Raw genomic sequence first — 14,636 nt, forward strand, 5'->3', positions numbered from 1 at the left:
CTCTCGCGCTCGTCCAGAGTCGCTGTTTTCTTGATATTTGTTGGTTTGGCTGGAGGATCCGTTCCTCATCGTGTAGTTTGGGGGACAGGGGGTGGGGTTGGATATCTATATTTTTCACTTTTCCTTCATGGCCTCCTCCAGGATGTATCTTCTTATGAAATGCATGCTGATTTTCCAACTTGTGGTGTTGATCGCGAAGAACAGTCGGGCGCTCATTTGTTTGCCCTGTGATAAGTCCAAATGCGAGGAGCCCAAGCACTGTACGGGCTCCGTGGTGTTGGGGATCTGCGGCTGCTGCTCGGTTTGTGCCAAGCAGAAGAACGAGAGCTGCGGCGGCGTTGCTTGCTTGCTTTCTGCTGTATAACACAAAAGGTGAATTTCTGAAGAATATCCTGGCTGTGTATTCAATTAAATGAAAGTAATTGACAGCTGGGGTTAGGCTTCAAAAAGCACCAGTGAAGTGGCTCATATGGGAAGCTGAGTAGACAAAAATTTAAGTCATTACATACATAAACGAATAACGTTTGTGTTTCACAGAAGAAACAACTACATTGAGGTTTGGTGTGACACAAATGGTGAGTAAATAATGACAGAATTTTTAGGTGAACTGTTCCTTTAAATCGAGCACCACAATCCACAGGGGTGAAGGAGAAAACAACAAAAGCATTTTTCTGTTTGAACTGACCCTACGCTTCACATCCAAGTCCATAAATTCCTGTGCATTCCAAAGCATGAGATTACTTTGACAGTCTGTTTACAGTGAACACATACATTCGAGATGATGGTCTTGAAATGCCCCGTGGGCTTCTCTGGAGATGGGCTTACCAAGCACATCACATGGAACACCCAGGGGGTTTAGTGTCAAGACCCTCCAGGTGAGCTTTCCCTGCGAAGTGATGTATGATGTCTCGCTTCTATATTCAGAGAAAGCAGTCAGGGGTCCCTGTGTGAAGCCGGCTGTACTTGGAGTTACTTTAGGCCTTATCTTAACAAGAAAAGACCTTTATACAACCTTTGCTTAAACTGCGACAAATTCATCAGTTAAGGTGCAGTTCTATTGTTTTAAATCCACTACTTATCACAAATTTTTCAAGAGATATTCCAAATCACAAATGTTTGAAATCTATGATAATTGATTTATTGTGGTTTTCTTGTAGAACTGCTTTATAGGTTTTGTTGACATTCATAAGTCTTCTGATGATTAAAACAGATTTTTACTAGTGTCAGAAAAAAATGTGCCTTGTAAGGCACAGATTGCTCTATTTTTATGAAGCCAGTAAGTGGAAGACCAAAATGGAGCCAGAAATAAACATCTAAGTTGAACTTGAGGCATCTGGAAATTTAAAGACGTTGCATGCTGCTTTTTAGGGATGTTCAATATATTGACAACACTTTTTTTATTATTATTCATTGGTGTCCGCTGATATTGGAGTTCCTCTTCAGGAACTCGAGCTGCGTCGGAAACGCTAGGGGAACGCCCTTCAGCGTGACGGCTCTGAACCTCATGTGTAATCAGACCAATAGATGGGCGAGACATCACGGTGGGTGCCGTAATGACCAGGAAGCTATAAAAGCACGTGCGGTGAGACTAGCGTCAGCTTTTTGTCATTCAGCAAGCGCTCTGTGTGTGTGTGTGTGTGTGTGTCAGTCTGATATCTGTTTGTGAGTCTTATTTTTTTATTGTTGTCTGTCAAAACGAAATCTCAAGACAAAACCAGACACTAAGGCGAGGGCAGGCAGCGTTCAGGCTGTCATTGCAGTCCCGCTGCTGCTGAGGCACGGCGGCGACTGAGTTCATGGGAATCGCATATGATCTGGTGAACGGGTTGGAGAAGGCTTGTCCTATCTCCACCCGTGTTCCCTAGATCTAGAGCTCGTTCTCGAGGCTGGAAGCCCGCGCTGCGGTTCTTCCCCCTCTGAGTGAGAGCTTGCTGATGCGGCCATCTTTTTCTGAGGAGATTGATGTTTTTGGTGTGACTGCCGAGGCAACGCGTATATTACATCATTCGATTTTGATGTGAATCTTACTCACCAGACCGTATTTAATAAATAAATAAATACATTTTCGAGAGTGAGAGCACGTGTTTACCTCTCTTCCTCTGAGGAGGTTGAAGTGGTCAGCAGCGCACAAAAACAGAGCGTGGCCTCACGTACTCCCCCGTGTCGAGACAGTGGGTTGAGGCGACGCTCTAGGTCGGGGGCCTCGAAGTATAAGCTGGATCTGCGGACCGTACTTAAGACTAAGAGGTCCTCGGCCAAAAAGTCCTGACGCCACTGGCCCAGGACTCATGAGGCCAGTCCCCTCTGGGGTGCAGCGAGTTACACCGCATTACACGGTGTCCGTCTCGCCTCAGTGCCCTCAGGAGATTGGTCTGATAACCCTGCCGGAGTTACAGGGTGCAGCGGTCTCCCGCGATCGCCACTCTGTTACCACCCGGCAACGTAGCAGTGCTAAGAGGCTCGCCACCTCCGCGGAGGTCTCTAGAGCAGCAGGTTAACAAGAAGTAGTCACTCCTTTGAGGAAGGAGGCCATCGAGGTGGTCCCTCCTCATGCGAGGCAGTCCGGGGTCTACAGCCGGTTCTTCATAGTTCCGAAGAAGGTCCTGATGCCACTGGCCAAGGATTTATGAGGGCAGTCCCCTCTGTGGTGCAGCGGGTTACACCGCATTACACGGTGTCCGTCTCGCCTCAGTGCCCTCATGAGATCGACTGCTAACCCTGCCGGAGTTACAGGGCGCAGCGGTCTCCCGCGAGCGCCACTCTCAGTCATCGCCCGGCAACGTAGCGGGGCTAAGAGGCTCGCCACCTCCGCGGAGGTCTCTAGAGTAGTGGGTTCGGTTGTTCCCTGCCGGTTCGCCATTACAGGGCACTGAGCTGGCTGCTCGTATTACACCAGAGATCAGTCTCGAGAGACTGATTCCCTTAGTAGACTTTTTGGCAGCGTGGAAACTACTGCCAAATGTGTCTCAGTGGGTCCTGCACACTATAGAGAGAGGCAACAGAATCAAGTTTGGTTCTCCCCCGCATCATTTCAACGGGATTACCACCACGCTGGTGGGCCCCGAGCAGGCTCTGGTCATGGAACAAGAATTAGTTACTCTTTTGAGGAAGGAAGCCATCGAGGTGGTCCCTCCTCATGCGAGGCAGTCTGGGTTCTACAGCCGGTACTTCATAGTTCTGAAGAAGGATGGGGGGCTGCGTCCCATTTTAGATCTACGTCATTTGAACCGCTCAGTCATGCGACTGAAGTTCAGGATGCTTACTCTCAAGCAAGTCGTGTCTCAGATCAGGTCTGAGGACTGGTTTGTTACGATCGATCTAAAGGACGCATACTTCCATGTTCCATCCTTCCCACTCACAGGAAGTTCCTGAGGTTTGCTTTCGGGGCAAAGCGTACCAATATCGTGTTCTTCCTTTCGGCCTTGCACTCTCACCCCACACTTTCACGAAGTGTGTGGATGTAGCCCTGGCTCCGTTGCGACTCCAGGGCATCCGCATACTAAACTATATCGACGATTGGTTGATTTTAGCTCAGTCAGAGCAGATGGTGATACTTCCATGTTCCATCCTTCCCACTCACAGGAAGTTCCTGAGGTTTGCTTTCGGGGGCAAAGCGTACCAATATCGTGTTCTTCCTTTCGGCCTTGCAATCTCACCCCGAACTTTCACGAAGTGTGTGGATGCAGACCTGGCTCCGTTGCGACTCCAGGGCATCTGCATACTAAAATATATCGACGATTGGTTGATTTTAGCTCAGTCAGAGCAGATGGTGGTTCGACATCGAGATGTCATTCTCGCCCACATTGGGAGCTCCTTGTCGCCGCGTAACGCTAGCGATGGACGTGTCCCTCACCGGTTGGGGAGCGGTCATGAGTGACCACCCTGCCCGCGGTCTGGAGATGCTGGCCGTGCTTCATGCACTAAGACACTTCCTCCTAGACCTAAGAGGTCACCATGTGTTGGAATGGATGCTTCACCCCAGGGTGGTGAAACAGATATCGAGAGTTTTTGTCCAGGCCCAGGTGAACCTGTTTGCGACTCATATGACATCGCACTGTCCCCTCTGGTTCTCTCTGAGTCATCCAGCTCCACTCTCTTGGGGTCAAGGCTCACTCTACTAAAAGTGTGGCGGCCTCTGAGGCCCTCCTGGCAGGTGTCTCCATGCAGGACATCTGCGACACCGCGGGATGGTCCACGCCCCTGACTCTCGTCAGGTTCTATGACCTAGACATGCGAGCCACTCCTGGCTCTTCTGTTCTCTCGCCCTAGCTGTGCAGACTTCCACACTAGGCAGAGACTTAGAAGTCTGGCAGTGTGGGCATTCTCGTTCCCCTAGCGTTTCCGACGCAGCTCAAGTTCCTGAAGAGGAACGTCTCGGGTTACGTATGGAACCCTAGTTCCTCGAGGGAACGAGACGCTGCATCTCGGTGCCATTCTTCCGGCGTCCCTGCCAGCGCTTGCTTCATTTCTAGAAGCTGATGCTGGTCTCACCGCACGTGCTTTTATAGCTTCCTGGTCATTACATCACCCGCCGTGACGTCTCGCCCATCTATTGGTCTGATTACACATGAGGTTCAGAGCCCATCACGCTGAAGGGCGTTCCCCTAGCGTTTCCGACGCAGCATCTCGTCCCCTCGAGGAACTAGGTTTACATACGTAACCCGAGACGATTTGATGAATCCTTAAATGGATAGTGGAAAATGGAAATACTGTCATCATTTAACCTGTATGACCTTCGTTTTTCTGCAAAACAACCTTTTTTGTCCACAATTGTTCCAATTGATTCACCTTTCATGTTCAGCAAATACATAAAGAAGAAGAAGAAGAAGGTCATACAGGTTTTGGAATGTAAATGTTTACATAATTTTCATTATTGGATGAACTATCCCTTTAAGAGTGCTCTGTTAATTGTGAGTTGATTTCTTGAAAAAAGCATGAAATTTGAAACCAGAAACACAAAATTGTTAACATATATATATATAATAATAATAATAATTCCTTATTATTAGCACATATTTTCTTAGTTATTTGGTTCAGCAGTTTTGAATAGAAATATTTATCCATATTTCATATTGTAGTCTATAATATATTTAAAATGTGTGTAAAAATTTGTTTGTAGAATTTCTACATAAATTTGTGCCTTAGAAAACAACACATATTTACTCTTAGTTTTTTTATTTAATCGGAAATTACATTTACCTTGCTCTAGTTCTGTTGCGCTGTAAAAAAAAGTATTTATTAATTTGTGCAGCTGACATCCTTCTCCATGACAACATGCATGGTTGAAATTTTTTACATACTCGCGCTGACCATTTATGCACCAGTATATTTACTGAAGCTTCACCTTGTCCAACCATCTGGAATTGGAGCCCTGAGCTTGACAGTTCATATCCCCAACTGACTGCACCACATTACTGTTAATACAGCATTGGGCTCAAATCATAATCTTCCTGACTAGGAGAAAAGCAGTGGTCTTTATCATTTAAATGGCTTCAGACTGGAAAGAATGGAACGTGATTATACACAATCTGTTTGCAGAGAACACCTGGAGAATGAAGCGTGCCTGCTCTTATTAATGTCATCCATACAAACCCTGGACTCTGTCTACTAACAAAGCAGCTCTACATTGGGCGTAATCACTGTCAAACAGCGTGCTTTTTGTCTAAGGCATTCCTTTGCCAAAAACGCTAAATGGCCCATCTAAATAAAGGTTATGCGATGACTGGGAAATATAATGCAATTTATGACACAAATAAACTAAGAAAGTAATCCAAGTTAGAGAGATTTGAGCAATCCCTCTCATTTTAATATATATAGTTTCATTCTTCCAAACTAGCAGGCAGTGCTGGGAGTAATGCGTTAAGAGTAATGTGAGTTACGTAATCAGATAACTTTTTTTTCAAGTAACTAGTAAAGTAATAATTACCTATAAATGTATAAGAAAATATCTGAATTAATTTTTGTAAATGCATGTTACTTTGTTTTCCCATCTATTCACTCACAGCTCTCCTGTCCCCATGTTGAAAGAAATTGGGAGTGAGGTGCAGAGGCACTCTAAGGCTAATTAATTTCACTTTTGATGTGAAAGGGCCTTTACAATTGCAAAAAAATATAACTTTTGGGTTTTTGTAAAAAAATAAAAAAATAATCAAGCCTAGCTCAGGAGACAAAAATAACGCAAAAGTAACAATTACCTTAAATAAAAAGTAACTAAGTAATGCAATTAGTTACTTTTTTGTGGAGTAAGGCAATATTTTAATACTTTACTTTTAAAAGCAACTTCCCCAACCCTGCCACCAGGTGTGCTCAGAATTTGCAGATTTAATTATATTTTATAGTATTTGGGTGGTGATGACATGCAAATGTCACATTAATTATGCTAGGATGGTTGTCAGGGTGTTACTGTTAAGTTGCTAGGATTTTCTAGGTGACTGCTTCTTCATGTTGTTCCAAACCTTCTCCAAAAATCATGTTTTATCTGCTAAACCCAAAAGGAGATATTTAAAAAAAAATTAACCAGTTCTTTTTGCAATTATTGGAGCTTCCAAGCCTCAAAAAGTATGAAAAAGCACTGTGATGCCCTACTAATGTTTCACATGAAATGTGTGTTGTATTCCAAGTCTTCTGAAAAACAGACTGAAATTAAAGTCATTATTTATTGATATTCTTCCCCTCCAGTGAGCCATTAACTGACGGATCGTTGAGTCAGTGAGTTGAACTAACTCAAGATCTGGATCAGGTGACCATTTTGAAGCTCTAGTCCCCATTCTTTGTAATTACTGTATATGGAATAAAAGATAAGAACAGTAATATAGTTTGGAGTAAAATGGTGAGGATGAGTAATTTATGACAGAATTTTGGGTGAACTACTCAGGATCTAGATCAGGTGGCTATTTTTATGTCCCTATTCGTGGAATAAAAGTTCTTTATGCTTTCACTTTTCCTCAATGCCTCCATGTTGTAGCTCGTACTATTCTAAATGATGTCTGAAACTTTATTATGAGCACTTTTCATGTTTTATTGGCCTCTTTATGATGAATCACATGTTGTGTTGCTCATTTGTAAGCTGCTATGGATAAATTAAAAATGTAAATGTAACAGAACAGTAATACATGAGTAACATGGTGAGTGAGGGTGAGTAACTTGTGACAGAATCTTGAGGTGAAATATTTCTTCAAAGCAGAGCATCACTGCTAGCCAAAGTGCATGTCTTTTCCTATGTTTTTCTTCTTTTTCACAAAAAGGGACAGCACAGGCAGGCTGAAATTTGTTGAGAGAAAACGGCTTGTCTGGTGCAGTCAGTGAAGACAAGCGGAAATGTGTACCCCCTTTCGGCAGCCTCCCTGTCACGCACTTCCCTGAAGTCTCTCTCCTGCTCCTCCGAGTACTAAGTGTTCTCAGGGGGTGCTGCGTAGGGGCCGGCGGGACTTTTCGAGGTTATAATTCAGAGACTGGAGAGTTGGTGTCACAAGGGGGTCCGTGTTTGAACAATGAACAGAGGACACAGACTGTAGTCCCTTTTGCAAAAAAAGTCCTCTATTGCTGAAGTCAACTCTGAATTGGCTTTGCAGCCCATTTGCTTCAGTAATGTAACATATTTATGAGTGAATCGGGATATTCAATGAGGAAAAAGGAGCAGGAATTGGTTGGATTGTGAACATTCCTGAATAGAGTCAACTCTGAAACCTAAATAACTATTTCAACCCAATCTCATGAGAAAACATAGCTATTTTACGAGGTCTTATGAATTTGTACAATGTGATTGGTACGCAAATTTGAAAAAAATTGTAAGCATGAAATTAATCCCATAATCCTAACCCTAAATATAACTGTAAACCGGATGCAAGCATATCATAAAAAAGGTAAAATTCATACGTATTAGCCAACAATTGCAAATGAGAGTTTGTTGGCTGTTTTTACTTATTGGTTACCATTATCCAGTTGATAGCCCAAATGGCCTACATTTTACTTTTATTAGTTATATATTTATTGTAAATTATGAAGTAATACATAATTACTTAAATGTCTTCTAATATCATTCAGTAAGATTTATTTTTTTAAGTTGTCCACAATAACACCAGGAATATGCATTAAATAAAAGCTTCATTCTGATGATATGTTGACTTTATTGCCAGATTTGGAGTATTAATAGCTTTTCTGATTTATTATAAGCATATTTGTCTTCCTGTCTTTGGTTTCTTGTGTTAGTAGAAGAGTAGCATTTAACGACTTGGGTGTTAAAAATGCTGTCTTTTTCTGACAGAGTAATTAATTGGTTTGGTTGCAAATTAGCAAGCATCTCTTGCTTCAGGAAGGACTCCTACCTTGATAACAACCAGGTGCCACTGCAAAGTACAGCAGGAAGGCCATGTATCAGCTAGCAGAGGACGAGCAGCGATTTGATATCATGCCTTGGTATCAGCAAAACAACACTTTTCAGTGTGTTTGTTTATGAAGAACCGCTGAATGTGGCCTCATTTTATTCCACCAGTTTTTGTGATTTCACAAGTTTTTTTTTTGTGAGAGTGTTAATTTTAGCTGCGTCTTAGTCTACCAGAAAATCTATATTAGGTAATGTGAGAGGATTATGTTTTAATATGAGTTGAATGGAATTCCTAAGATAATGTGATAAGAGCAGTCACACTTTCTTAAACTGTTATTGTTAAAACTCGCATCTCTGACCACATTAATCTGTGGCATGCTTCAAACAGAGAGTGTGATAATATGTTAAAGTTGGCATGAAGTGGAAATTCACCCTGTCTATTTTCTTAATGTTTAATTTTTGAGCTCGTAATTTAATGAAAATATCACAACTCATCCTTCCAGTGAAGCAACAGACTTCTCTCTTGTGACGTAATGCTTACGTCTGTCTTCTCCAATCATTTAAGTCTGCTTAAATCCCGCCCCTATTTCACAAGCTTGTAATTCAGATCTGCCTTCATCTAATGAACATTTTTTTTTCACTCAGATGTACGTCACAATATATATATATATATATATATATATATAAAAAACAGTAACACTTTAGATTAGGGAACACATATTCGCTATCAGCTAAGAGGTTTCCCTCAATAAACTCCTAATTTGCTGCTTATTAATAGTTAGTAAGGTATTAACTAACTATTAATTAAGTTTCGGTTAAGTTTAGGTATTGTCTAGCGTTAAGGGATCTTGAATATGGTCAGGCAGGACATTAATATGTGCCTAATAATTACTAATAAACAGCCAATATGCTAGTAATATGCATGCTAGTTAATATAGTGAGAAGTGGTCCTTAAAATAAAGTTGTACCAAAAAAAAATAATCTGCCGCTATTTCCATTGCATCGCGACTTAAAGGTTTTTTTTGTCTGGTTTAAGTGAATGTAAAGTCTCTAAGTTTGTTCTTACAGTTTTGGGACTACAATACAGTAATTCTGCTGTGTCTGATTGATTTCATATTCAGAACATACATTGAAGCCTCAACTATTTTGTAATTTCCAGTGGGACATTATATTTTATTGAGCTCACATTTTCATTGTTGGGTTTTGGGGGCATGTCAATTAAAGACTCATGATAGGAGCAAATTAGTCATGATTGAAGTTGTAATTGTCAATGTTTGCTCTACAATTACACTGTATTAAGGTTATCAACTTAGCATAATAATTGACTGTGATTAATTATATTGAAATCATTAAATGTGGAAAAACTTCAGACCCCATTTTTGGTCGAACGGCGTTTTTAAAATGCTCAACCTGCTTTTAACTGATAATGTTTATTTAATGATTTACTCATCTGGCACAATAGTATCTTTGAATTATCTTCATTTGTGGGCTTTTCTTAGCAAATATTGTGATTTAATTTGATTAATTAATGAGAATATTATGTAATTAATTTGATTAATATTTTAATTGATCAACATCTCAAGTATGTATTTGTGTACTGAATAATTCTAGTAAATACTGCTTATGTAGCTGGTTTATGGGCTGACCTGGCTTGGCATTTCTCATCATTCATTGTGCATGGCACCACAAGAATGATAAAATACATAGTTAACACATCAGTTACATATATTATGCATATTTGCACTTCATTTTGTTGCATTAGCACTAAAAACATTGTGTGAAAGAGAGAAAGAAATATGACAGTGTGGCAGATTTTCTCTGACTGAAATCACTTGAATGCACATCACGTCGTAATTATGATTTCGGAACTCGTAAGTAGGAACTTCCCAGGAGGTCTTCAAGGCAATGCTGTCTGTGAACAGACCAGGCCGAATCCCAATGTGTGGTTCAGACCGCCACGACGTGTTTATCATGTGAACTCTATGCCAGGCTACAGACAACCCTTGTTTGGCTGGAGACTCAACCCTCCACGTCCAGCTAAATGACCTGGAGCTGGTCTGGAGAGCCATGCTTAGTTACTGAAGAATCAGCTGTTGACAGCAGCTATTTGGGGACTTCACCCCTGTGGCTTTGGTGAAAACAACAAGCACAGGGGCTTTGGAACATCAGCTTCCAGTCCTTGATTGCTAGGAGATCACAAGCTCACACATACTCACAGTCCCCTATAGACAGGGATAGTGATAGGCCTGTGTTCTTTCGGCCCACGGTATGGGTGTTGTGCCGTACAGCTGTAATCACACCCATCATATCCAGATGACGAAACAGTGGGCCGCAAGTGTGCAATTGTGCACCGGTAGCTGAACAGATGACTGACCCTACAACAAACAGAAACGGGGCGAGTGAGAGGAGTGTTTTTCCATGACTTGTTTATCCTCTGAGTATTTAAAGTGACCCACCCAGGGGTTGAGAAGTTATGGATACAAAACAAAGTCATTTTGTAGTTCAAGTAGCCTCATTTTTGCTAAATCAAATTGTAGGTTGCTCTGCAGTATGAGGCAGGTTTCTGCAGAAACGGTTCTGACTCAACAGCTGAATTGCTCATAGATGCGCAAGGCCTGTTATTTATTGGCAAGCGGGCTGCATTCCTCAGAGACCAACAGCCACAAATTACATGCATGCAGATGCATCTGCATGCATGCGCTGGTACTTAGTATGCACTAGGGCTGGTTGATGTATATGCAAGTAAATCTGTGTTTTGGACTGATTCATTGAAACTTGTTGACACATTAAATGACACAGTTGTCATTTATGTTACTGAGGTCTTGCATAGAAAGTGAATGGCCTTAAGAAATGTATTAAAATAAATATCACAGTGTTTTTTATTTATTAAATGTTTTATGTATAAATATTAAATATTAATTTAAATTATTTATTTATAAATATTTGTAAATTTTTTTAAAGAAATATATATATTTTAAATATTACTTCAACTGCTGTTCTTTTTCACTTTTTATTTATCAAAGAAAGTATCACAGATTCCCCCAAAACATTTTTGCACAATTGTTTCCAACACTGATAATAAACCAGAATAGAATGATTTCTGCAGGATCATGTGACACTGAAGACTGGAGTAATGGCTGATAAAAATTCACAGGAATAAATGAAAATTTAAAGTATATTAAACTAGAAAACCCAAAAATTATGTCACACTTTATTTTAAGGTTAGATTCTTGCTATTAACAAACCATTAACTATGACATTTGCCTCAATAAATTTGCTGTTTATTAATAGTTAGTAAGTTAGTTGTTAAGTTTAGGCATTGGGTATTACGGATGTAGAATATGGTCATGCAGAATATGTGCTTTATAAGTAGTAATGAACAGCCAATATGTTAATAATAGTCATGCTAATAAGTAACTACTGTAGTTAATAGTGAGAATTGGTCCCTATACTAAAGTGTTACCAAAAATTGTAAATTGTAATAATATTTTACAATATTACAGTTTTTTTTCTGTTTTTTTACAGATAAATGCAGCCTTGGTGAGCATAAGAGACTTAAAACATAAAAAATCTTACTGATCCCAGACTTTTGATATACATATATAGTTTTTATTAAATGTCTTTTTTATATATAAATATTGAATATATCAGCTAACCCCCATCTTGAGTGTATTCATCCGTCCTAAGCACACAAACATGCATGCACACCGATAAGGTGAACACGCAGTGGGCTGAAATACTAGCGCTTGTATTAGCAATGTGTGTTTGCACTGCAAATAAGATTTGATAATGTTGCTGGCAGAGAGAAGAGTCTTCAGGGTCGGGGTCATTCTTATTTTGAAAATGCGCTGCTCTCTGCCACCATTTATCTATCGTGTAAGTCGTGAGAGGCTAGGAATGTAGGAACTGCTTAATTCTTTATAACAAGTCTACGTTTCTCTCTTATTTCCGAGTTCTACGATACCCCTTGGACCTCAAATGCACATGTAATTGGCCATGTGCTCCTCTCTAGCATTCAGTAGCCTCATTACTTCAGCATCGCCGGACCTGTTGGCTTTGGGGAACCCACAATTTTAATGATACTGTAAAAATATATCGGGATGATTCAGAATTTTAAAATCTGGTTGCTCTGTTTGATCTGGTAATTTATTACTACGAATTTCTGTTTCTGTGGCGTCCTCATTGATATGTGTCTCTTTCATTTTCGCTCAGATGAAAACTGGGATGACGACCAACTCTTGGGCTTTGAGCCATGCAATGAAAACCTGGTTACGGGCTGTAACATCATTGATGGGAAGTGTGAATGTGACAGTGTACGAACATGCAACAACCCATTTGAGTTCGCTAGCCAGGAAGCCTGTCAGACAGCTCTGCAGAAGATTGAAGGTACCTCTTATTTCTCCATTCTCATTACCTTTTCTCTCTGTCTACTTCTAACGTAAAACTTGTACCTGCATGCTCATATCTTTCTGCAGTAGTCATAATGTCATCATGCTGTTTAATGCCTTGATATGTGTTTGAACTCTCGATTGCTTGATTTTGTGAGCATACTCAAAAACTGGCTCTATAATGAGTCCCTGTACAATTTGTTGCAAGGTAAAACTCGCATTTTAATAAAAATATCAAGAATTTGATGCGTTCTTCTGCCATGAATTCTTCTTAATTATTTATAATTAGCTTTGCTAAGTGGAATAAGCTTCCTTATTAGTTTTGAGAGAATCCAAAAATAATCTAAGTGTTAATTTTTGGCATCACTGAAGGGATAATTACCTGTGAATTATTTAAATTCATGCATATAAATAAAACTGAGAATGACAGCGACAGTCAATGCAGTTTAGTTTTTTGTGCAAATGTGCAGTAGGTCATTTCCCAAGCTATTTTTTGTCTTATTCAAATTTCCCCTAAATAAAAACTCAAACAAATACTTGTTTCGCAAAAAGTTTTGCCTTTCCTAAGCATAGCCATCTGCAAAACCAACGTGTTCGAAATCCCTGGAGCCGTGTTTTTTGTTGTTTTTTTTTCTAAAGGGTGGGGTAGAAAAAGAGGCATCTTGCTTATATGACAGGTTTTTTTAGAAGCCTGTGATTAAACAAACAAACAAGCTGATTTACTAGAGGCTGATAAGGCTCCTTTTAGAGCTATCAGAATGCAAATGTTGCGTTGAAAAAATGCAGTCCCTGATGGATACTTGCTCGCATTCTCTGAGCGTGCCTGTGCGTTGAGTCTGAGCTGGTGGCACACTGGCAATTAAACATAAAAATACATGCTTGTTATCACAACAGTCCTGGCAACGGGTGCAGGGCTTGTTGTTTTATTGCGGCAGGTGTGCTTTCCGTCATCCCTGAAGCAGGCGGTGGCTATTTTTGAAGGTTTACCCCCTGTTTTGTTTTACTAATAGGTGCTTGTCATGTTGTTTTGACTAGTGCTTCAGAGTTGTTGCAGTTGTCACTTGTTTATTGTGATGTTGTGTCTAGTCTGGGATGTTGTTTTGCTTGTCTGTTTGTAGAGTTGTCAATTTACTAGAAATGTTTTGTCTAATAGTTACTTAATTCTCTTGTTGTTGTTGTCTATCATTTTGATGTCTTTGTCCCTTCTAGTGTTTTATTAGTTGTGCCAAGCTGATAAAACAGGCAAAAAAAAAACTCAGACTTACACTAAGCCATAGGCGCGGGAAGTAGGGGTGCTGAGGGTGCTGCAGCACCCCCTGTTTTTTTCTGTGGGTAACTGTTTAACTGTTGCTAGGAGATAAAAAAGTTTGTTGGCAAAGGCTATTTACTCTAACTCCACCCACCAACGTGTGATTGGGATAGTCAACATTACAAAAGACGGACAATGATCGTTAGATTCAGTGGCGTAGATAGTAAAGCGTGTGTCATAGCCTACTACTTTTGACACGATCAACCCGGGTTCGAATCTGCCTTTTGGCAAACTTTTTTTTCTCCCTTTTCAAATTTCAAATCACATCAGAAAAGCATTTCTTTTTAATAAAAATGAAGGAAATAATCAAAAAGTTGAAAATAAAGTATCGGGTAGGGTTAGGGTAGGTGTAAGGTGGCATCCATTTAATAATTTGAATTATAATTAAAATTTACACTCTAAGTTATTATTACATACTGTTTTATAATGTATTACAATGCTGAGGTGCAGATAATTGCCACTATTTCCAATAAGTAATTAGCAGAATATCCTGCTATTTTAACATAATATAAATAGAATAGCTATTTGCACTTAGTGTAAATAGCAAATATTACAAAAAATACTGCTATTTTCACTTAGTGTAAATAGCATCTATCGCTAAGAAAATATGCTATTT

At 40.2% G+C, this 14,636-nt stretch overlaps 1 protein-coding gene across 1 annotated transcript in view; it reads left to right on the plus strand.

Annotated features, from left to right (window-relative positions):
- Window positions 1-240: 240 nt before the first annotated feature.
- LOC107582940 (cysteine-rich motor neuron 1 protein) overlaps window positions 241-14,636 on the plus strand; it is a 134,971-nt gene continuing 120,575 nt past the window's right edge. Inside the window, exons 1-2 of the mRNA XM_016268965.1 lie at window positions 241-301; window positions 12,536-12,709. Of these exons, the coding sequence (XP_016124451.1) occupies window positions 241-301; window positions 12,536-12,709 (235 nt within the window). The remainder of the gene's footprint in view (window positions 302-12,535; window positions 12,710-14,636) is intronic.

Source organism: Sinocyclocheilus grahami, unplaced genomic scaffold (assembly GCF_001515645.1).
Source record: "Sinocyclocheilus grahami isolate Dianchi unplaced genomic scaffold, SAMN03320097.WGS_v1.1 scaffold48.1, whole genome shotgun sequence".
In the NCBI taxonomy this organism is placed as follows: Eukaryota; Metazoa; Chordata; class Actinopteri; order Cypriniformes; family Cyprinidae; genus Sinocyclocheilus; species Sinocyclocheilus grahami.